At 45.8% G+C, this 25669-nt stretch overlaps 1 protein-coding gene across 1 annotated transcript in view; it reads right to left on the minus strand.

Annotated features, from left to right (window-relative positions):
- Positions 1-1211: 1211 nt before the first annotated feature.
- The window catches only part of CERCAM (cerebral endothelial cell adhesion molecule), a gene marked incomplete in the record, with an annotated part of 34016 nt that continues 9558 nt past the window's right edge, over positions 1212-25669 (minus strand). The window contains 6 exon segments of the mRNA XM_040324769.1: positions 1212-1644; positions 12407-12610; positions 13885-14012; positions 19227-19359; positions 21950-22056; positions 24828-24904. Coding sequence (XP_040180703.1) covers positions 1407-1644; positions 12407-12610; positions 13885-14012; positions 19227-19359; positions 21950-22056; positions 24828-24904 — 887 coding nt within the window.

A 25669-nucleotide genomic window follows, 5' to 3' on the forward strand; every position in this document is an offset into this window, starting at 1 on the left:
TACGCCGGACAATTTACGTTACGCCGGCGCAACGTTGGGAGCGAGTGCTTTGTGAATACTGTTCTTGCCTCTCGATGTTACGTCGGCGTAGCGCATATGAGATGCGCTACGCCCGCACAAATATACGCCGCTCTACGTGAATCCGGGTCTTCGAAAGCTAAAAATACAATTATCCTAAAAATGAACTTGTCAAACCAGAGTTAAAAAGTATGGAGAGAATATTTCATTCAATACAGCTTAAAGGGGTTGTAAAAGGTTCGTTTTTTTTCACCTTAATGCATTAAGGTGAAAAAAAAAAAACGACAATGACGCCCCCCCCCCTTTTACTTACCTGAGCCCGTTCACCTGCTGCGCTCGCCCCAAAGTCCTCTTCTCCACTCAGTCTGGCTGTTGATTGGCTAGACTGGATGGATTGATAACAGCGCAGCCATTGGCATGCGCTTCTGTCAAAAACATCCAATGACGCAGTGTTAGTTCTTGCGGGGAGGAGCCGAGACAGCCGCTGAGGGACCCCAGAAAACGTGGATCGGGCCACTCTGTGCAAAACAAGCTGCACAGTGGAGGCAAGTATAACATGTTTGTTATTTTTTTTATTTAAACGGAACCCTTATTGTCCCTTTAAGCTCCTGAGGTCAAGGTGGCGATTGGTGGAGGTAAGAAGATTAAATTCTCCCAGCCACCAATCCCCAAGACCCGTATGAACAAGGATCTAGACTCTAAACTGTAGTGTTTCAAATACATTCAATTCTCTTTACACATTACTTGAAACAGCAACAATAATCTTTATATACATTATATATATATATATATATATATATATATATATATATATATATATATATACACATACATATATATATATATATATATATATATATATATATATATATAATTACGGTCATTCTTAACCCTTAAAAAATAAAATATTTTGTGTATATATATATATATATATATATATATATATATATATATATATATATATATATATATATATATATATATATATATACACACACACACACATACATATATACACAAAATATGTATTTAATTTTTTTAGGGTTAAGAATGACCGTCATTTTTTTTGTTGATCCTCCAAGGAGATGTTCTCCTATATTCAGAATAAGTTACCACATCTGCCTAAATCGTAAATAAATTTAAAATTTTCTGGACCTACAGCAATCAAATAAGGGAAATGGAATGGCTCCTGATAAGTTCATATTTCTTTGTAATGTTTAATGTTTCCAGTACCGTTGGACTGCAGCAAAGATGGTCCAGCAGGGTAAATCCCTCTGAGAGCAGAGAAGTCACATCGACAACGGTGAAAGTTTCTTTCCACGCCGCCGACTTATTTTCCAATGGACGTACCAAGCACCAGTGAAAACTGTTCAGCCAATATCCTAAGATCACATCTCGTCTCGTGACGGCGACTGCATCCCGCTATGTACATTTCTCCTTATATCCTTCAGAGTCTTCTGTGATCCGCTCCAATCCGTCCGCACGCTGTCATCATCCCAGAGGGTGGAGGTCTCGGTGTCGCTCTGCCAGTTGGGTTCTCCGGTGTAATGGATTGGAAAGACAAGGAGCGGCTGGACTGAGAACACTCTCAAGTTTCGGTTGGAAAAATAGCTTTTGTATTCCTCACTGGTGGGCAAAAGTCAGAAAAAATAAAGTCAGAGGTAAATACAATATTAATGGAGGTATTTAGCAGTTAAAATATTAAGCAAAGTAACAATTTCTTTCTGCTGTATGGATGGCAACACACCTCTAACAATTTGGTTACACCTCTTGGCCTCATTTCATGTCTGCCAGAAGGCGCCAAAATAAGTGCGCAATAGGATGAAAATCTCTACCTGCGCAATAAAAGAGAATCATATCTATCTATCTATCTATCTATCTATCTATCTATCTATCTATCTATCTATCTATCTATCTATATCTCACATAGATATATATATATACACATACACACCATATATATGCAAAATAGTGTTACGCTTTTCCAACAAAATTATATATAAATATTAGAGCTGCACAATTAATCGTTAAAAAAATTGTGATCTCAATTTAACCCCCCTGACATCTCCAATGCAGAGTTTGCCGATTCTTTCATATAACACGTGGAGAGACTTATCAGCTGTCAAAAGAAAATACCAGTCTGCCAAGTTCTTAACAGGAAACATTGGCCCAGATTCAAGTAGAATTGCGCGATATTTGCGGGGGAGCAGGGCAACGATTTTGCCCTGCGCCCCCGCAAATATTTTGCGCTGCCCTCGATTCACGGAGCAGTAGCTCCGTGAATTGCGAGGGCGCGCCGGCAAATTTGCCCGGCGTAAGCGCGCGCAAGTTAAATGATCCCGCCGGGGGCGGGAATCATTTAAATTAGGCGCGCTCCCGCGCCGAACGTACAGCGCATGCTCCGTCGGGAAACTTTCCCGACGTGCATTGCGGCAAATGACGTCGCAAGGACGTCATTTGCTTCTAAGTGAACGTGAATGGCGTCCAGCGCCATTCACGTTTCACTTACGCAAACGCTGTGAAATTCAAATTTCACAGCGCGGGAAGGCCGGCTATACTTTAGTATTGGCTGCCCCTACTATTAGAAGGGGCAGCCTTGCGCTAAAAGTAGCCGTACGGAAACTCCGTACCTGGCTTGCGCGGGGCCCGCGCAAGCTTGTGAATCTGCGGGGCATAAGATTTTAGCCTGCAGTCGGTGCAACGAGGTTCCTGAATCAGGAGCACTCGTTACACCGGAGCAAGTAAGCACTTGCGCTGCGTAACCTATGGTTGCGCGGGCGCAAGTGCTTCTTGAATCTGGGCCATTGTAATTAACGCTTCCTTCTTAGATCAAAGGGATAAACTTTTGTGTGTGTAAAGAAGAAAAATCTCAGCCCCGAAGATTTTCCCCCTTAATGACAGGGCCTTTTTTTGCGATTCGGCACTGCATTGCTTTAACTGACAATTGCTCGGACGTAGTACCCAAACAAATTTGACGTTCTTTTTTTCCCCACAAATAGAGCTTCCTTTTGGTGATATTTGATCACCTCTGCATTATTATTATTATTTTTTTTTTTAAAAGGCTGACAATTTAAAAAAACAAAAAACATTGGCCCAGATTCAGGTAGATCCGCGCAATATTTGCGTGGGCAAAGGGCAACGATTTTTGCTCTGCGCCCACGCAAATATTTCGATTTGCCCGCGATTCACGGAGCAGTAGCTCCGTAAATTGCGCGGGCGCTATGCTAATTAGCCCTGCGTAAGGGCGCCTAATGTAAATGATCCCGCCGGGGGCGGGAATCATTTAAATTAGGCGCGCTCCCGCGCCGAGCGAACAGCGCATGCTCCGTCGGGAAACTTTCCCGACGTGCATTGCGGCAAATGACGTCGCAAGGACGTCATTTGCTTCTAAGTGAACGTGAATGGCGTCCAGCGCCATTCACGAATCACTTACGTAAACGACGTGAAATTTAAATTTCACGAGCAGGAAGGGCGGCTATACTTTAGCATTGGCTGCCCCTGCTATTAGCAGGAGCAACCTTACGCTAAAGTCGCCGTACGGAAACTCCGTACCTTGCGTGCGCAGGGCCCGCGCAACTTTTGTGAATCGGTGGCCAACGCAAGAATGCAGCCTGAGATATGAAGGCATAAGGAGGCTTATGTCTGTCATATCCCGATGTTCCTGAATCAGGGGCATTCGCTACGCGGGAGCAAAACAGCTATTGCGCCGCGCAACTATGGTTGCGCGGGCGCAATAGCTTCTTGAATCTGGGCCAATATATTTTACTTTTTGCTATAATAAATATCCCCCCCCATCCACATATTTTTGGTAAACTTTTTTTACAATAAGGGCAGTTCCGTTTTTTCTGCACCAATACAGTCAATTCCGGTGAGTTTCTAGTCAGTTTCTGTACCGAAAACTGACTGGAACTTACTACACTGGTGTGAACTAGAGCCAATGGAATACATGGAAAACACTGTGCATGCATTTTTAGTGCAGAAAAAAAGCACACGGAACTAAACGGAACTGCGTCTGGTGTGAACTGGCACTAAGCGTATATTCATTGGTTTCCGCAAAAGTTATTGCATGTACAAAATAGGGGATAGATTTATAGCATTTTTTTTTTTACTAGGAATGGCGGCGATCTGCAATATTTAGCAGGACTGCGACATTGCGGTGGACAGATCGGACACTTTTTCGGGACCACTGACATTTATACTGCGATCAGAGCTATAAAAATTCATGATTCATGGGAACAAACCACTTTGCCAGTGTATATGTGCGTGAGCTGGTCAGCAAGTGGTTAAAATGTTACTAAACCCAGGACACAGTTTTGTGACTATCAGTGTCCAGCCAATCACTGGTTAAAGCATGTAGGAGAAGTTTTATGATTGTCCTATGAGATTGCAAGACCCCTGACTCTCTGTGTGGACAGTGCTGATTGGCCCTGTGCTGATCACATGCACCCTCCTCCCAAGGAAAAAAAAAAAACCTCTTTAGCAATACACCAAATGGAGCATGTGCAGCCTGACTCCAACAAGCATGCTGTACTGCATATACACACTGTAGTGGGTTTAGTAACACTTTAACCACTTAAGACCCAGACCAATATGCAGGTTAAGGACCTTGCCCCTTTTTGCGATTCGGCACTGCGTCGATTTAACCGACAATTGCGCGGTCGTGCGACGTGGCTCCCCAAAAAAAATTGGCGTCCTTTTTTTCCCACAAATAGAGCTTTCTTTTGGTGGTATTTGATCACCTCAACAAAAATAGAGCGACAATTTTGAAAAAAATGCAATATTTTTTACTTTTTGCTATAATAAATATCCCCCAAAAAAGATATATAAAAAAAAATGTGTTCCTCAGTTGAGGCTGATACGTATTCTTCTACCTATTTTTGGTAAAAAAATAAATAAAAAAATCACAATAAGCGTTTATCGATTGGTTTGTGCAAAATTTATAGCGTTTACAAAATAGGGGATCGTTTTATGGCATTTTTATTAATATTTTTTTTTTACTACTAATGGCGGCGATCAGCGATTTTTTTTGTGACTGCGACATTATGGCGGACACATCGGACAATTTTGACACATTTTTGGGACCATTGTCATTTTCACAGCAAAAAAATCTATAAAAATGCATTGATTATTGTGAAAATGACAATTGCAGTTAAGGAGTTAACCACTAGGGGGCGCTGTAGGGGTTAAGTGTGACCTCATATGTGTGACATGACGTCACATGTGTGGATGTGTGACGTCATTGGTCGTTTTTTCCTATATCAGGGAACAGACGATTAATGACAGTGCCACTGTGAAGAACGTGGAAGGTGTGTTTACACACACCTCTCCCCGTTCTTCAGCTCCTGTGACCGATCACTGGACACCGGCGGCGATCGGGTCCGCGGGTCCCGTGGTTACGGAGCTTCGGGCCGGCGGCGCGCGACCCACGGCTGGGCTCTTAAAGGCGACATACCTGTACGTGCCTGTGCCCAGCCATGCCTTTCTGCCGACGTATATGTGCAGGAGGCGGTCCTTAAGTGGTTAATTGAACAAGCTTAAAATAGAAGGTGATTGGCTACTATGCATAGCTGCACCAGATTATGAGTGATCCATGTATGATGAAAGTACTCCCGCGCTGTCAGTAGACTAAAAGACTAAGGGGACACTGCTACAAGCACCTGGTGATCTATCCTGGTAGAAAACAATGTAACAAACGAAAAGTGGTGGTGTCTCAAATTTTGGGGTATTGTGCCATATACTAGGCCCTGGCGAGGCCCCTGGGGTAGGGTGACCACGTGTCCCGGTTTGCCCGGGATCGTCCCGTAATATACATTTTTGTCCCGTGTCCCGGGAGCCTTCAAACCGGGACAATAGAGAGTCCCGGAATCAACTGCCTGCCACACTCACTGCCGCTGCTGTCGCTGTAATTAAATGATTCTAAATCACTGGTTGCTAGGGAAGCCCCGCTTGGCTTGTAGCAACCAGTGACGTCACCGTGTCCCGCTCTCTGCGCCTCCGACTCCTCCCCCACCTCCTCCTCCTCCAGCGGCCAGCCGTGATTCTTGCTGCAGAGAGAGCAGCAGCGCCAGCGTAACAGGCAGAGAGACAGCACCGTCACAGCAGTGAGTCACTCACCTACCGCGGCACAGACCAAGACATCCTCCTCCTCCCCTTCAGGCCTTGGTTGCTCAGCTGGACTCGATCCGCCGCCCGTCCTGAGTCCCGACCTCCCGCGAGTCCCGACTTCCGCTGCGCCGCGCCGGCCATCCTTGGAGCAGGGGCAGAAAAGGTAGGTGCAGGGGGGGGGGGGGGGGGGGGTTGACCATGCAATGGGGGGAGAGATTATACAGTCCAGATTACAATTTGCAGGGGCAGCAGAGGTGACAGTGAGAAAGGGGGGGGGGGGGTTGCATGGTGCACCCCCCTTTCTCTGTCACCTCTGCTGCCCCTGCAAATTGTAATCTGGACTGTATAATCTCTCTCTACCCAGTCCTCCGTCAGCCAGTCCCTCTGTCAGCCAGTCCCTCTGTCAGCCAGTCCCTCTGTCACCCAGTCCCTCTGTCACCCAGTCCTTCCGTCACCCAGCTCTCCGTCACCCAGTCCTTCCGTCACCCAGCTCTCCGTCACCCAGCTCTCCGTCACCCAGCTCTCCGTCACCCAGCTCTCCGTCACCCAGCTCTCCGTCACCCAGCTCTCCGTCACCCAGCCCTCCGTCACCCAGCCCTCCGTCACCCAGCTCTCCGTCACCCAGCCCTCCGTCACCCAGCCCTCCGTCACCCAGCCCTCCGTCACCCAGCCCTCCGTCACCCAGCTCTCCGTCACCCAGCTCTCCGTCACCCAGCTCTCAGTCACCCAGCTCTCCGTCACCCAGCCCTCCGTCAGGCAGCCCTCCGTCACCCAGCTCTCTGTCACCCAGTCCCTGTCACCCAGCCCTCCGTCACCCAGCCCTCCGTCACCCAGCCCTCCGTCACCCAGCCCTCCGTCACCCAGTCCCTCCGTCACCCAGCTCTCTGTCACCCAGCTCTCTGTCACCCAGCTCTCTGTCACCCAGCTCTCTGTCACCCAGCTCTCTGTCACCCAGCTCTCTGTCACCCAGCTCTCTGTCACCCTGTCCCCTGTCACCCTGTCCCCTGTCACCCTGTCCCCCAGTCCTCTGTCCCCCAGTCCCCCCTCACCCAGCCCTCTGTCACCCTGTCACCCAGCCCTCTGTCACCCTGTCACCCAGCCTTCTGTCACCCCGCCCTCTGTCACCCCGCCCTCTGTCACCCCGCCCTCTGTCACCCAGCCCTCTGTCACCCAGCCCTCTGTCACCCAGTCCTCTGTCACCCAGTCACCCAGTCCTCTGTCACCCTGTCACCCAGTCCTCTGTCACCCAGTCCTCTGTCACCCTGTCACCCAGCCCTCTGTCACCCGGCCCTCTGTCACCCGGCCCTCTGTCACCCGGCCCTCTGTCACCCGGCCCTCTGTCACCCAGTCCTCTGTCACCCAGTCCTCTGTCACCCAGTCCTCTGTCACCCTGTCACCCAGTCCTCTGTCACCCGGCCCTCTGTCACCCGGCCCTCTGTCACCCAGCTCTCCATCACCCAGTCCTCCGTCACCCAGCTCTCCGTCACCCAACCCCCTGTCACCCAGCCCTCTGTCACCCTGTCACCCAGCCCTCTGTCACCCTGTCACCCAGTCCCTCTGTCACCCAGTCCCCCTGTCACCCAGTCCCTCTGTCACCCAGTCCTCTGTCACCCAGTCCTCTGTCACCCTGTCACCCAGTCCTCTGTCACCCAGTCCTCTGTCACCCTGTCACCCAGCCCTCTGTCACCCAGCCCTCTGTCACCCTGTCACCCAGCCCTCTGTCACCCTGTCACCCAGCCCTCTGTCACCCAGCCCTCTGTCACCCACACCCAGCCCTCCGCCACCCAGTCCCCCTGTCCCCCTCTGTCACCCAGCCCTCTGTCACCCAGTCCCCTGTCACCCAGCCCTCTGTCACCCAGCCCTCTGTCACCCAGCTCCAGCTCTCTGTCACCCAGCTCTCTGTCACCCAGCCCTCTGTCACCCAGCCCTCTGTCACCCAGCCCTCTGTCACCCAGCCCTCTGTCACCTGTCACCCAGCCCTCTGTCACCCAGCCCTCTGTCACTCAGCCCTCTGTCACTCAGCCCCCTGTCACCCAGTCCCCTGTCACCCAGTCCCCTGTCACCCAGCCCTCTGTCACCCAGCCCTCTGTCACCCAGCTCCAGATCTCTGTCACCCAGCTCTCTGTCACCCAGCCCTCTGTCACCCAGCCCTCTGTCACCTGTCACCCAGCCCTCTGTCACCCAGCCCTCTGTCACCCAGCCCTCTGTCACTCAGCCCTCTGTCACTCAGCCCTCTGTCACCCAGTCCCCTGTCACCCAGCCCTCTGTCACCCAGCCCTCTGTCACCCAGCCCTCTGTCACCCAGCCCTCTGTCACCCAGCCCCCTGTCACCCAGCCCCCTGTCACCCAGCCCCCTTTCACCCAGTCCCCTTTCACCCAGTCCCCTTTCACCCTGTCCTCCGTCACCCAGCCCTCCGTCACCCAGCCCTCCGTCACCCAGTCCCCTGTCACCCAGTCCCCTGTCACCCAGTCCCCTGTCACCCAGTCCCCTGTCACCCAGTCCCCTGTCACCCAGTCCCCTGTCACCCAGTCCTCTGTCACTCTGTCACCCAGCCCTCTGTCACCCAGCCCTCTGTCACCCAGTCCCCTGTCACCCAGCCCTCTGTCACGGGCCCGCTGATTTCAGGATACGCCCCTGCCCCCAAAACTGGCAAAAAAATATGTAAAAAAACGTATTTTTTTTTGGGGGGGGGGGGTGTCCCTGAATGGCAGTTTGGAAATGTGGTCACCCTACCCTGGGGCCATAAGGTTAGGTCTTTGAGCCAACTTGAATCCAAGTATATTTTTTCCATGTACACCTTTGCACCAAAAGGACTCAATATTGAGTTTGACTTGAACGTTTTTTTGAGTGACTTTTAAAGGACCAACAGCTACCAGCCTCATGTTTCTCTTTCCTCCCTCCCCCCCCCTTTTTTTCTCCTTACCACACACAGCAGGACATTCTATGGTTTATTTCACTATTCCATGTATATGTTACTTACGGTCTTTTGATATGATATGTGTCATGCACTGCCAAAGTTTTTTCTGTGTTGGGTACAGAGCTCCTTTTGCGTTTCTTTACATGCCCATGTCATCTTTGTCTCTTGTTCATAGATGCCCAGGAGTTTTTACTCTAACGGCTCTATGCACTCTGACACCAGATATGTGCATTATATATGCGCAGTATACACTTCTATACAATTATCACGTTTCTATATGGGCTGAACCTCTATGTGCCTTAATACCGTTATTATTCAGGCTCATGCCCTTTCTCTTACCAGGCATTAGTATCAGTAATACCACCTGCAGTTACATATATATATGTGGCTTGCATTGAGGTGTCATTGGGATCTGATACGTTTAGCAGCTGTATGCTGACTATACCAGTTGCCCCCTTTTGTTTTTGTTTTTCCTTTCAAGATGCCTGTTTTATCGTTTCATGTACTGTTTGCGCTTTTACACACGTTTTTATTTTGTGTTTTAACCTATCCGGTTTTAATTGTATTTTTAAATGCACTATTGCCTCATCAGCCTGTATAGATTTATGTCCGGGTATTTACACCTTTGCCCTTTGGCCAGCAGCCCTGCATGTGCCTTAACCTGCCAGCGATGCCCATCTATGTGTTTATTCGCAGCAGACTCAGGCAAAATGGCGTATTGTTTTACGATCTATGGATATTGCTTTGCGGGCTTCGAGAAAATGGCCACCGGGCGCCCATATCTGCAGACTATATAAGTTCATGTCATACACCCAGTGTTATCCCCTGATGAAGTCACGTGACATGACGATACGCGTCGGGATTGGAGCACTGGACACTGCACATTCTGACGGTTGGCAGACGAGCCCGATGCTCGTGGCTATATATAACCGGTTTAGCTGCTAAATGTGAGTTTTTTTATTTATTGCTTTTACCAATAAATCTGTTCCCTACGGGATTATGCAATGTGCCTCCTCTTTCTTCTCTACTCCATTGCCACTCTCTGAGCTATCTATTACCGCAAGTGTGAGCCCAGGAGATAAGGAGGGATAAGGAAAAGACAAGCAGGATCTATTACGAGCTTGGCGTTCGTGGAGATAGGCTCCTTATCTTTTTATTCTGAGTGAGTGTATTGATACTGCATTCTTCTTGAGCCACGTGAAGGGTCACAGAGTTACGCTATATACCTCCCTGTTATCGCTCCACATGTGTATACCTGGAATTGGGTCCTCCAATTTGCACTTCCAGACAGACCCTGCCGCCTGGTGTAACTGTGGAGTATTAATGCCCCCTTTCACACTTGTACGACTTCAAAGTCGCGCGATTTTACCGCAATTTCGCGGCCGTGATTTCAATGAATGCCTGTGTAAGTGGCATCAAAATCGGACCAAAGTAGTGCAAGGACTACTTTGAAGTAGGCACAACTTAAAGTCGTGCCAGTATGAATGGTAGTCATTGAAAATAATGGAGAATGACTTGTCATACGATTTTGCAGTCCAAAATCGTGGGACAAGTCGTATAAGTGTGAAAGGGGACTTAGGCTGTTAGTACAACAGCTGCGAGGTGAGCTGCTAAGAGACACAAGAGGTGTTCCTGCACTTTGAAGTTTCCTCATCCTTCAACACTTGGCTTTGGGATCACGACCTAGAGACTTTCATTTATTTACTCATCTATTTATTCACATATCTATTCACTCTTATTATATGCACTCTCTGTGCATGTGTATACCACATCATATTATATTGTGTACATATAAGTACTTTATCCATTCACATGTTGCACTGTGTTTCATGACTTATATTATTATTTATTTCACCTATCTATTGTCATTTGGATTATTCAATGGTCATTTGAGGCAATTTTCATGTTCACGCATTTAGTGTATCACACTACTCCCCTTTCTTTTCACGCCCCCTTCATATGAGTGCTCCAGTTTTAAGAAATCTCCTAAAATTTCTTGCTAATACTTGAGAAGGTGGGCTTTGTTGTTCTAATACTGGAAACACTCATTCCAACTCTTGTCTTACAATGCAGTCCTCTGGTGTTTTAGTTGTTAGATATTTTCAACAATGTCACCACCAAATGTTTTTTTTACGCCGCAAAACAAAAAAAGTGGCTTTACAATACTGCTGACTACCACACAATATATTCGGTACTTACAATTACACGGCACATGTGTTATACATTTCACGGTTAATCCTTTCCAGATCATCCATTTTCTTAATCAACTGCATCTTATGCAATCTGACACATGCCAACATTTCTGTACAGTTTAAAGGCAAACTTAGCTTCTGAGAAATTCCAGATTCCTGATTAGCCTCAGCTTTAGCCCTTTTGGAGTTCAGCATGCAGCAAGTAAAGTCAGAATTCTTCATACGAAAAAACTAATTTAAAGTCAGTGGCCCAGATTTAGGTAGAATTTGCCCCTTTCTTACGGAGGCACAGGGCAGCAATTTTGCCCTGCGCCCCCGCAAATTTACTGCGCTACCCGCGATTCACGGAGCAGTAGCTCCGTAAATTGCGGGGGCGCTGTGTAAACTTGCCCTGCGTAAGGGCGCCTAATGTAAATGATCCCGTAGGGGGCGGGAATCATTTAAATTAGGCGCGCTCCCGCGCCGAGCGTAGAGCGCATGCTCTGTCGGGAAACTTTCCCGACGTGCATTGCGGCAAATGACGTCGCAAGGACGTCATTTGCTTCAAAGTGAACGTGAATGGCGTCCAGCGCCATTCACGAATCACTTACGCAAATCACGTAAATTTCGAATGTCGCGACGCGGGAACGACGGGTATCCTATAGCATTGGCTGCGCCTGCTATTAGGATGTGCAACCTTACACGAAACCCGACGTACGCAAACTACGTAATTTGCGTACGCAGGGCTCGCGCAACGTTGTGAATCGGTGTTAGTATGCAATTTGCATACTATACACGGATCACAATGGGAGCGCCCCCTAGCGGTCATCGCTAGAATGCAGCCTAAGATATGCGTGGCATAAGAGCCTTATGCCACGCAGATTTTAGGCTGCAGTCGACGTAACAAGCTCTCTGAATCAGGAGAACTCGTTACGCCTGGGCAACTAAGCAATTGCGCTGCGTAACTTTGGTTACGCAGGCGCAATTGCTCTCTGAATCCGGGCCAGTGACTCAAAAAAGTTGATGACAGAGGCAAGCATGAAAGCCAGGGAATCTGCATTTTTAGAAGGAGGTCAGCAATGTACAGGTTTCCTGTAAATTCTGATTGCAAAGTGCGTGGCCAGCATTAGCTTGATGGAAACAAATCTATAGGATCTATGAAGTTTGGTGATGTAAAGCCACCAGGCTACCTACTTTGGGTGTGTGTCTGCCATGATAGGCAGGAATTCATCCACTGGGAGCATCTTAGATAACGGCTCAGCGTTCAGCAACTTCTGTGCTCCCTGCAGGGAGATCATATAACAGAGAGTCCAGTAGGAGTAATCCGCCACCACCAAGTTCCGCACATTCTCCACCGCCTTCTCAGGATCTGTAGTGACTTGTTTTCTTCCAATGTATCTGTTAGGAGAAGAATGGTTAGCTGGCGTCTTACCAGAAAGTAACATGAGCAATAGGAATATTGATAGCATTATTAGTAGTATGGCTAGGAATATGAACTCATTGGGGGGTCATTTACGAAAGGCAAATTCACTGCTAGTGCACTTGGAAGTGCAGTCGCTGTAGATCCGAGGGGGACATGCAAGGAGAATAAAAAACATAATTTTAGCTTGCACATGATTGGATGATAAAATCAGCAGAGCTTCCCCTCATTTCAGATCTTTCCCTCAGTTCTACAGCGACTGCACTTCCAAGTGCACTTGTAGTGCAAAGTGGATATGCCTTTCGTAAATAACCCCCTATTGTATCCAATCAGCAGGCAGTGATCTGACAACAGTAGATACTGATTGCTTTCAACAAGATGCTGCATATTGCATACCAAAAGTGAATAAAGCTGGCCATAGGTGGGTAGAAAATTGAACATTTTTCAACATGTTTTTTCTTTTTTCCCCATAAAAAATTGGATATTGATAGTCAAATTGAGCACACTAACCATTAGAAAATAGATCAATCGTTCATTCTATTGAATTTTGAAGCGTCTATTGATCAGTTTGTGCAAAAGTTATAGCGTCTACAAAATAGGGGATAGTTTTATGGCATTTTTATTAATATTTTTTTTTTTTACTAGTAATGGAGGCAATCAGCGATTTTTATCGTGACTGCGACATTATGGCGGACACATTTTTGGGACCATTGTCATTTTTACAGCAAACAGTGCTATAAAAATGCACTGATTACTGTGAAAATGACACTGGCAGTGAAGGGGTTAACCACTAGGTGGCGCTGAAGGGGTTAAGTGTGTCCTAGGGATGTGTTCTAACTGTAGGGGGGATGGGCTGTGTGTGACACGACAGTGGTAACAGTTTCCGATTACAGGAAGCTGTGTACACTGTCCTGTCACTAGAAAGACTGGGGAAATGCTTGTTTACATCAGCATTTCCCTGTTCTTCCTCACTGTGACACGATCACGGGTATGCCCTCGGACACCGAGTCCGCGGGACACACAGTCGGAGTCACAGAGCTTGTGGTGGGCACGCACGCGCGCGCGCCGCTCTTCCATCCACAATGCCACTTCTTAAAGGGGACATATATATACGTCTATACGTCCTTGTGCCTGCCCGTGCCATTCTGCCTACGTATATCTGTGGGCGGCGGTCGGCATGTCTTTAAAGTATTTTCCTAACCATCTATGGCCAGCTTTAACCTGTATATATTTGTAGTAAGTGACACCTTACATCAAGTCCCAGTCCAGCTGGGCCGTGCGAACTTCACTCAAAAGACGGATCATCTTTCGCTTGAAAAACGATTCAAAGCGCACGTCATCTTCAAACACTAGGGTCGCTTCCAGCTGTTTATCTACAATCTAACAAAAAACAAAGTCCGATAAAAAAAAGAAAAAAAAAAAGTTAAACTATTTCCATCCACATGACTACAATAAAGTGTACTTAGAACTAACATTCCTCCGTATAACCTTTCGCCAGTCTTCACGCAGTGAAAGGAGGTTCTACAAAGTATCGACTCCGGGGGGCTGAATACAAAATGTACAACGCACTTTTCACATACCGTATTTATCGGCGTATAACACGCACCCCAATTTTAGGAGGGAAGTTTAAAAAAAAAAACATTTTAAATAAAGAACTTTGAAGCCCCCGAAAAAATATTCCCATATTATCCTATGCTAACTGTAGGAAGGGCGAGGGCAGCTATGGATCAGATGAGTGCGCAGTGGATTTCTGTATATCAGCCTCTGCAAACACCCTGAATTGTTTTTATCTTCTACTTTCCATCCTATAACTTTAAAAATCTCTTCCCCGTCTCTCTTACACCCTATCACCTAAGCTGAAAGGCGCCTCCAATACAATGGGAGCAGGACAGAGAATTGAAGAATATGCTTGGATTTATAAATAGCTGGTGTCTGCTATCCATGGAATAGTAAAATGATAGCAATGGTGGTCATATCTTGGAAACACTGACCTGCCATCATTGCAGCCTCGCCAGTGTCTGCAATGCTATGTCCGAGGGAAGAGGAGGAGGAGCGAGCGCCGCTGAATTCCAGAGCCGCGATCTCCTGTGTACCTGGCGCTCCGTCACTCACAGCCACGCCTCCTGACAGAACAGTGGCCCAATACGGGGCCAGGAGGCGTGGCTGTGCGTGACGCCGGTACACAGGAGATTGCTGCTCTATGTAATTCAGCGGTGCTCGCTCCTCTCCTCTGATTTTAAGGGGGGAAAAGTGCGTGTTATACGCAGATAAATACGGTATTTATTTGTAAAAAATAAAATAAAAAATTCAACCATTTATCATTTCCCTTCCACTTCACAATTCCGTGCCACTTTGTGTTGGTCTATCACATAAAATCCCAATAAAATACATTTACGTTTTTGGTTGGAAAATTTCAAGGGGTATGAATACTTTTTCAAGGCACTGTAAATCTAAGCCCTTGCTTGCATGCTTACCTCTTCTGGAATCCTATGTGGCAATGTTTCTGCTCCAAAACCATTGCTGGAGTCTCGTGCTTTGCAGGCTGTATGAATCGAGGGCATGTGTACATCCTCCATGCTCCATACACTCTCACTGCAGGTAGGTGCCTACTAGGAGAGGAAGGTGGATCTGTTCCGGGCTGATCAGTGTTCACTGCTCATTCCAAACCCCACCTGTGCCTTCTACACCTTGAAGTAGGCATCTGATAGTATACAGAGGATGGAAATACTGCACAGGGACCGTACAAGCTGAGCAGTTTCTAACATGCTTAGTAAACAGATTTACTGTCATATTTAGATAGTAGAATGTCTTCATAAACTACACTTTACAGAACACAACTTACAGGCCTTTTTTACTGCAGCTGACCGAAAACCTCTTTTTTATCACATCTGTGTACTTTGAAGTAAGCTGGTCATAAAACACACGGGGGTTGCCACTACTGACTACTTTCTGGAAAAATGTACTACCTGGCTGTCTCTGGCTTCAATATCTTCAGGGGCAACTGACGTATGCAGATCGGCAATATCATAAGACCTTATGCTTGTTTCAGTGACTCACGGTGTTGAAGCCAGAGGGCAGGATTCACGTAGAAGCGCGCATCTTTGTGCGGGCGTAACGTATCCTATTTACGTTACGCCTCCGCAACTTTGACAGGCAAGTGCAGTATTCTCAAACCAAAGTTGCGGCGGCGTAGCGTAAATAGGCCGGCGTAAGCCCGCCTAATTCAAATGTGGAAGATGTGGGCGTGTGTTATGTAAATTTAATGCGACCCCACGTAAATGACGCTTTTCACGAACGGCGCATGCGCCGTCCGTGAAAGTATCCCAGTGCGCATGCTCAAAATTAACCCGCAAGAAGCCAATGCTTTCGACGTGAACATAAATGACGCACGGCCCTAACGACTTACGCAAACGACGTAAAACGTGAAAAATTCGATGCTGTTCCGACGTCCATACTTAACATTGGCACGCCTCATATAGCAGGGGTAACTTTACGCCGGGAAAAGCCTAACGTAAACGGCGTATCTGTACTGCGTCGGCCGGGCGTACGTTCGTGAATTTGCGTATCTAGCTGATTTACATATTTCTAGGTGTAAATCAGCGTACACGCCCCTAGCGGCCAGCGTAAATATGCAGTTAAGATCCGACGGCGTAAGAGACTTACGCCGGTCGGATCTAATAGAAATCTATGCGAAACTGATTCTAAGAATCAGGCGCATAGATAAGACGGCTCAGACTCAGATACGACGGCGTATCTGGAGATACGCCGTCGTATCTCCTTTGAGAATCTGGGCCAGAGTGTCTGCACGACAGCCAGGCAACTAGCATTTTTTTTTTAGAAGGAAAGGTCCTGAATGGCAGCCTATGTGTGCCTCCCATAAGACACATTTAAAAGTGAAGTACAGTAAAGCCTTGGATTGCAAGCATAATTTGTTCCAGAAACATGCTTGTAATCCAAAGCACTTGTATATCAAAGCAAATTTTCCCATAAGAAATAATGGAAACTCATATGATTCGTTCCACAACCATTTATTCCTAAGTCCTTCAGTTTATAGTCCACATAAAAATATTATAGCAATGTGATAGGTTGTGTATCCATAAAATGTCAATTTACAAATGGAAGCCTCCACAAGAGGGTTAGAAGCAAAATCCAGAAGGAGCTACAAAGTATAAAAGAGAAGAGCGGCGCCTCTAAGTGTAGCAATATGGTTACATTTAATAAAGGTACAACATTTAGCAACTCACATGGTTGATGATTAAAAGAGGCACATCCAAGTATGCAGGCATCTGGGATAAAGATGTCCACATAGACAGTCCTCCTCACCGCCAGCTCTCACCGCTGTCAGTCTGCAATCGTGACTGGGAAGACTACCCTGCAGTAGAGCGATCTGAAAGTGAGACTTGAAGCTTTTGTGGAATGAAGCATGGAAGGGAGGACGTTAATGGCGGTGCAGAGGATGGTCTATGGGGACAGCTTTACCCCAGATCCCTGCATGTGCCTCTTTTAATCATCTACCATGTGAGTTGCTAAATGTTGCACCTTCATTAAATGTAACCATATTGCTACACTTAGAGGCGCCTTTCTTGTCTTTTATACATGACGCTGCTTGTATATCAAGACATTGCTTGTATATCAAGTCAAAATGCATTTATAAATTTGGCTTGTCTTGCAAAACGCTCTCAAACCAAGGTTTTACTGTATGGCCAACTTCTCTTGTGGGTCACAGGAGTGCACTTACTGTTGCACTCTTATGACCCAGAATCAGCCAACAGTGGACTAAAGCCTGCTTTCAGCTGACATCACAGAGCCGGTCCAGACTCTGGAAGGATCCTGACAATATTGTTGGGATCCACTCAGCTGCCTGATTGGGGCCAATTTAGACAGGAGCCAATTAACCTACCAGCATGTCTTTGGCATGTGGGAGGAAACCAGAGTACATGGAGGAAACCCACGCAGCCGCAGGGAGAACATACATACTCCAGGCAGGTAGTGCTGTGGTTGGGATTCAAACTGATTACCCTAGTGTTGCTATGCAGAAGTGCTAACCACTTAGCCACTGTGCTGCCCTAAATACTAGTGAACCATCGAATCTTTCAGGAGATTTGTAATTCTGTTCAGCCATCCAGCTTGTGATCTAGACACCCGTAGATGACAAAAACAAGTCAAGGACTTCCACTGCAGTTTAGCAGTATAACTTAGTCTAGGACATATTAACAGCCCTCTGACTGGGCAATGAGGAAGCAGCGGGTCACTGGTGAGTTTTCCCAGTGATCTCTCCTTCTCTAGGCATATTACAGCATAAAAGTGACAGCACTAAGCAATGCAGCAATGGTTGACTTCTAGTACCGCCTGCACAGTCTAATCCTACCAGGCAGGGGGGTTACAGGAAGCGGATATAAATATAAATGCTTCAACTATTTTCATTTAACATGCAGTACATGCAATGATATTTTTTTCCCATTTGGGTTTAAAGTTTAGAATTAAAAAAAAAACCTGTGCATTGTAGCAAGCGGTGCGTTGTAAGCTAGTGTTCTAGCGTCACATATGCATTAATGTAGGTGTGAAGCCAACATTACAAGGAAAACATTTGTGTCTTATTGGTTGAAGTAACAATTGCAATACTATACACTTTATTATAACCTATATAGCTATTGCATGTATATAGCAATTCATGAATCCCTATAATTCACTAGTCTATCAGAGTATGCTTTGCCTAATGATATTAAGTTAGCTATGAAGACAAACACATATGCTAGTAAACAATATCGTATTTATTTCCCAAGAAAATAGGAATATCACACATTAACAGCAGATATCTATAAAGCCTATAACAACAATATAACAGTACATATACTTAACACATCCTCTAGGTAGAATCCTTGATGGCTGAGCTCAGATGTTAAAAGAGGGCTGGCTCTCTGTTTCAAACAGCCCTATTTAAAGAACCTCAGTCGTATCTCATTCAAACTCCCCCATTGCCAGCCTTATTTGCTTTTGGACCAATCAGGGTGTTCACAGGGCAATCCTCCTCAATAGATTATACTACTGACTGTCCTGCCATACTTGGCCTCTGGGGGCAGTATTGCCCATATCATCTCCAATAGCTTGCTGGCCTTTGATCATTGCCATTACTTATTTTGGCAGGTACACCCCATTGAAGCTTGTTTGCGGAGGGGCAACTCAAGGAATCTCGCAGACAGATTGTAGCCGCTAGTATCATGTAAATTTAGAGGCTTAATTGGCTACATTCTAACCTGGGTGGGAGGGGGGGGGTGGCATCCTGTCCTCCAGGAAACTGCAAGCATCAGCCCGGCTGACCGTTGGGAATTAAAACAGATATGTCGAAAATCCAGAAATTATATTAATTCAAATTGCCTTCCAACATTGGTCCTTATGTGGCTTAGGGTTATAAGATGACCACTTCCGTGGATGATGGAGAAGAAAATGTGTGGCCAATAACTATACAGAGAAAAGCTCTCTCTCTATACCTCTACTGATACGAATGGGGAATCCTGCTCTGGCTACAATACGACATGAGCTCTATTATTACGTATACGGATTTGTTTAAAAAGAATAAAAAACAGCAAACCTTACCTCTTGCCAGATCTTGTAATGGCTCAGAAAACAGCCCACCTCCCCTTTGGTAAGAGTCCGACCAGAGAATGGATCATAAAATCCTGGTAGTAGATTTACTCCCATACGTTTGATGTGACTGCTGTTCAAAGCACTGGAGACATTTGAGAAACAGAAATTGAATACTACAAAGAGACCGTAATAGACACTTTCAACGACACTTCAAGACACAAATATATATAATACAAAATACTGACACACAAACTGGGAGATGTATAAAAATTGGAGGCTAAAATATAAAAAGGTACAACCTCTACTACAGCCATATAGTAGAAATCTTTCCCCAGGATCTGCTTGGAGTCTTTACTCATCAGTCCCACGGTCTTAAAGCTGCACGCCAATCAAACAATAAAGCAGACCTGTCATAAATCTAGGCAACCCTGAGTATATGATGTAAAAATGCCCCTTCAATGAAGACTGCATGGTACATCAGTCAGTAGATCCACAGATACATGCAGCTGATGACATAATATGCAAATCTCAACTTTTCCTTTAAAAAGCAGAACTTGGCAATGCCCAGAAAAGAATAGAGCTCCATTACTGGGCAGTGAGATAGCTCATAATTAACCACTTCCTTACCGGGCCTATTCTGGCACTCCTCTCCTACATGCAAAAATCATAATTTTTTTGCTAGAAAATTACTCAGAACCCCCAAACATTATGTATGTTTTTTTAAGCAGACACCCTAGGGAATAAAATGGCGGTCATTGCAACTTTTTATCTCGCACGGTATTTGCGCAATCATTTTTAAAACACATTTTTTTTTGGGGGAAAAAAAGGTTTCAGAAATAAAAAAAATAACAAAACAGTAAAGAAGGCCAATGTTTTTGTATAATGTGAAAGATTATATTACGCCGAGTAAATAGATACCTAACATGACACGCTTTAAAATTGCGCACACTCATCCGGCACCGACCGATCGTTTCTCGGGTCCCCGATGGCACAGGAGAGTCTGGAGAAGCAACATTTTTTAATAAATTGTGACTTGATCTACAAGTGATGTCTTGATATACTGTACAAGTAGCGTCAGGTCACAACTGAGTATAAAAGAGAAGAGAGGCGCCTCTAAGGCCTTGTACTCACGAGCAGACAAGTCCGATGAAACCGGTCCGCGGACCTTTTTCATCGGACATGTCTGCCCGGGGACTTCTGTTCGATGGCTGTACACACCATCGAACAGAAGTCCGCGCGTAAACAATACGCGGGGCGTGTACGCGCTGTCGCCGCGTCGATGACGCGGCGACGTGGGCGGGCCTGCCTTTTAAATGCTTCCACGCATGCGTCAAAGTCATTCGACGCATGCGAGGGATGGCGGGCGGCCGGACATGTACGGTAGGTCTGTACAGACGACCGTACATGTCTGGGCGGACAGGTTTCCCGCCCGAAAATGGTCCGCTCGGGCCTACACACGACCGAACATGTCTGCTGAAACTGGTCCGCGGACCAGTTTCAGCAGACATGTTCGGTCGTGTGTACGGGGCCTAAGTGTAGCAATATGGTTACATTTATTGAAGGTACAACATTTTAGTAACTTATTGCTACACTCAGAGTGGCGCCTCTCTTCTCTTTTATACTCTGTAGCTCCTGCTGGATTTTGCTTCTAATCCCCTTGTGGATGCTTCCATTTCTGGATGGACATTTTATGGTTACACAACCTGGTCACATTGCTATAATCTTTTTTATATGGACTATAAACTGAAGGAATTATACATAAAATGGTTGTGGAACGAATCACTTGACTTTCCATTATTCTTATGGGGAAATTTGCTTTGATATACAAGTGCTTTGGATTACAAGCATGTTTCTGGAACGAATTATGCTTGCAATCCAAGGTTTTACTGTAATTGCATTCTGGGAGATAGAATTGATTTTACTTGTGAATGTGCAAAATAAACGTCTGATGCCGCGTACACACGACCATTTTTAATGGTCTAGAAAAAACGAAGTTTTTTTCAACCCGATTCTTGTCAAGCCTGCCTTGCCTACACATGATCGTGAAAAAAAAATGCTGAGCAAAGCGCAGTGACGTACATATGTAACATATAACACGTACGACGGCACTATAAAGGGGAAGTTCCATGCGGATGGCGCCACCCTTAGGGCTGCTTTTGCTCTTTTCTTGTTGGTAAACTTTTGGTGAGAGACGATTCGCACTTTTCAGTCTGTTACAGCGTGACGAATGTGCTATCTCCATTACGAACACTAGTTTTACCAGAACGGAAATGAAAACAGATGTTCAAACATCAGTACTGTGTGCAAGTAGCCTTACAATGGAAAAAAAGTGAGGTCACTGATTTGGCTGTGCTGTCTGGCAGGGCAAGGATGACAACACTAGCTGTACAGAATTACAAAGCTTTTTATAGGTATGACAGCCATACACATATTCATTCCAGCTGTTAATTCAGCTGTCTGCCTGATGTTAAGCTTTTAATGTTCCTGTTGCACATAGTGGAACTATTAATTTTGTGAGCTTCAAGAGGAATTTCCATATATTCCATGCTGATTTCAAACAGTGCAGAAGTGCCAAAATGACAATGATGTAACACACATACTGTAAGTACGAGAAGCTTTACCAAGAAGCAAGATACACTGCGCACCTGACATCTTCTCATTATCTACAGCCCGGCATGGTTCTACCCCAGGGACAGGGAGGACAAGATCAAAAAACAAATGATAGTGCTCACCTTCCATCAACAGCATCTATTACACGGTTGGATATCTCCTGTTCATATAGAGAGCGCAGCATTCTTTCCCGACGCTCTGGACGACGGAGCAGATTAATCAGAAACACCTGAAGGGAAAAAGGCTTGGGTGTTAGTCCAGACAGAACGTGAGGGGAAAACTCTCAAACAGAGACAAAGAAAAAGAACGGCATAATACTGTGATATCATGCAAAAAAAAAGAAAAAAAAAGCATAGGTGCCAATGCATGGGGGTGCCATTAAGATCTAATGGCACAACCACGCATCTGCTGAAGAACAGCGCAATTCTGGGGTGGAAGGCAAAGTGAACGATTAAGCATGTGTTCCCGTACTGTACAAATGAGAACTTAGCCTTAAAGTGGATGTAAACCCTTATGCCGCATACACACCATCACTTTATGTGATGAAAAAAAACGACACTTTCTGTGAAGTAAAAAATGACGTTTTTGAAACTTCAATTTTCAAAGACGAAGTTGCCTACACACCATCGTTTTTCTCACAATGTTCTTGCAAAGTGAGGTTACGTTCCACCACGTTTTACCATTGAAGCTTGCTTCATAAGTAGCTTCTGGGCATGCGTGGATGAAAAATCGTCTTAGAAAACGACGTTTTTTGCTACACACGGTCAATTTCTGTGAAGTAAAAAGTGCACTTTTGAAAAACGACACATAAAATTGAAGCATGCTTCAATTTTTTTTGGTCGTTTTTTACAAGACATAAAACGACGTTTTCCCCCACACACAGTCAATTAAAGTGACGTTTTTAAAAACGTAATTTTTTTTCATCACATAAAGTGATGGTGTGTACGCGGCATTAGGCCCCTTTCACATCTGCGGACCGTATGTCCGCTTTTTCATCCATCCGTTTACGGATGAAAAAGGGACATACATTAATCCCTATGAGATAGCGGGTGTCAGCGGAGGAACATCCGCTGACACCCGATCTCATCAGTGTCCGCAATCCTCCGATTCTGCAGACGGAGGAAAATCCTATTTATCCATCCGTCTGCAGAGCGGATTGGGTGAACACGGACAGACGGTCCGTGTTCATCCGATCCACCCATAGGTGAGAGCGGAGGTCTGACCGAGCGGTTGTTGCCCAGTGTGCGGGGACCGCCCTGTCATCTGCCGGCTCAGCGGGGATCAGCGGAGCGATCCTTGCTGAGAAAGCGGATACACATGTACGGATCCTCACGGGATCCGTACATGTGAAAGGGGCCTTACACATACCCAGTGAAGTGAACAGCCTCAGATGATACACAGAGATGAAACTAATCTCCCTACATAAAACTTTTACATGCATATCTGCTGTCTTCATCTGAATATATCTTTTAGAAAGTGCTCTTTGTGTTACAGATTTTTCTCTTCCTGTTTAACACTGCAGTGAAGCCTGGACATACAGCCAAGACAGCGATTGGAGGAAAGGCACACACCTCCTCTCCTCATTGGCAAAGGAAGAAAGGAATGTTCGCATCTCTGCTCTTATGCCGCGTACACGCGATCATTTTTTGGCATGAAAAAAAAACAACGTTTTTCGGCATGTAGAAAAACCATTGTTTTTTCCAACTTCATCTTTAAAACGACGTTGCCCACACACGGTCGTTTAAAAAAAATGCTCTACATTACACCACAAGCCAAGCAGTCTGTGGAAATCCCCTGGGCTGTAGAAGGCACCTGCCTGGAAAGCAAGTCACAGACATCAACATCTTTACAATAAGACTGAATAGCAATAGAAATAAGCTCACAGGTCCAGCTCCATCCTTTCTACTTTCCTTAATTAGCCAATGGAAAGTGTCCATGCCAATCAGGCTGGGTACCAGAAGAAAGGCCCACCCTCTCTGCAGTGGAAAAGATCGAAGACCCAGGACCCATTGGGGGAGATTTAGTAAAAACTGAAGAGTGCAAAATCTGGTGCAACTCTGCACAGAAACCAATCAGCTTCTATTTATTTTTGTCAAAGCTTAATTGAACAAGCTGAAGTTAGAAGCCGATTGGCTACCATGCAGAGCTGCACCAGAGTCTGAGTACATCAGTTTTAGTAGATCAACCCCAGTGCGTCAGGTGACCATAGATTTGGTTAAATTACTTACCTTTCCAAATGGTCCCCTGCCGGCATCTTTTACTTTGCGCCAGTTCGCCATCTTCATTGGCCAGCGAGGGATGACGTCACTCCTGTGCATGTGCAGTCCTTCCGGCACACAGGGATCGGACTGGCCACTGCATGCTAATTTCCTAGACACGCCGATTCACAAACGTACGTGCGCCCGGCGGTAGTTTTTTACGTCGTTTGCGTAAAGGCTTTTTCTGCGTAAGGCTGCTCCTGCTATTAGGAGGCGCAGCCAATGTTAAGTATGGACGTCGTTCCCGCTTCGAAATTTGAATTATTTACGTCGTTTACGTAAGTCGTTCGCGAATAGGGCTGGACGTATTTTACGTTCACGTCGAAACCAATACGTCGTTACGCCGTACTTGGAAGCAATGCACACTGGGATATGTACACGGACGGCGCATGCACCGTTCGTAAATCACGTCAGGTCATCACATATTACCATAAAACACGCCCCCCTTACCCATTTGAATTACGCGCGCTTACGCCGGCCCCATTTACGCTACGCCGCCGCGACTTACGGAGCAAGTGCTTTGTGAATACTGCACTTGCTCCTGTAAATTGCGGAGGCGTAGTGTAAATACACTACGCTGCGCCGCCGTAAATTATAGCGTAGCTACCTGAATCTACCCCAGTGTATTTTATTGCAGAGGAGGCATTTCAATAAAAAAGCCTGCCTGCTCACAGTATGTAACAGCGGAACTTTAGTTCTGTTTTAAGCAAAAGCAGAGAGTATGCTGTGCGCTTTATATTACCTCATCAAACCCCATTTTGTCAGGATTCTTTGGTAGAGGAGACACATATTGAGAAGAAACAAATGGATATCCTTCCACTGCAAGAAAGAAGAGAAAGAGTTATAGTTGCAATATGGTTCCAGCATGCCCTCTGTCTTAAAAGTGTATCTATAGCAAAAAGTGTTATTTTTTATTGTTGTTTTTGTCTCTTCTAGGATAATTTGGCCTCGCTATTTGTCCTGGTGACCTTCACCAGAAAAGGATGGGAAATCCAACTGTTGTCAGAGTTACAGGAATAGAGAGAAAATCTAATGGGGACACTTGTTCTGCTAACAATTAATAGGGAATTTCATATTACCCAAGATAGATTTTCTCTTACTTCTTGTTGTGTCTCTATGACAGGAAGTTAAAGTGTTACTAAACCCAGGAGCCTGCATTCACTATATCTGGTCCCCCACAGTACACAGGGCATGAAAATGCAATTATTTTAGTAAATATAAACTGCTAAATACCTTTTCTCATCAGAAGTATATAGCAGTCTTGTGACTTCTATCAGTGTCCAGCCAAGCACCGATTAAAGCTTGTAGTTTTCTGACTGTCCTATGAGACTGCATGACACCTGACCTGTCTGGACAGTGCTGATTGACCCCTTGCTGATCACATGCACTCTCCCAAGAAAAAAAAAATACCTCTCTAGCAATACACACCAAACTGAGCATGTGCAGCCTGACTCCATAGACTCTTATCAGGAAATTATCAGGGGACAGTGGGAGGAGGGGAGGATCAGAGAAGCAAGGATCAAACAGCCTTTTTACACAATGCAGAGGATTAACCCCTTACTTTCCACAGTGAGTATAACAAGC

The sequence above is a fragment of the Rana temporaria genome, chromosome 9 (assembly GCF_905171775.1).
Source record: "Rana temporaria chromosome 9, aRanTem1.1, whole genome shotgun sequence".
Taxonomy (NCBI): Eukaryota; Metazoa; Chordata; class Amphibia; order Anura; family Ranidae; genus Rana; species Rana temporaria.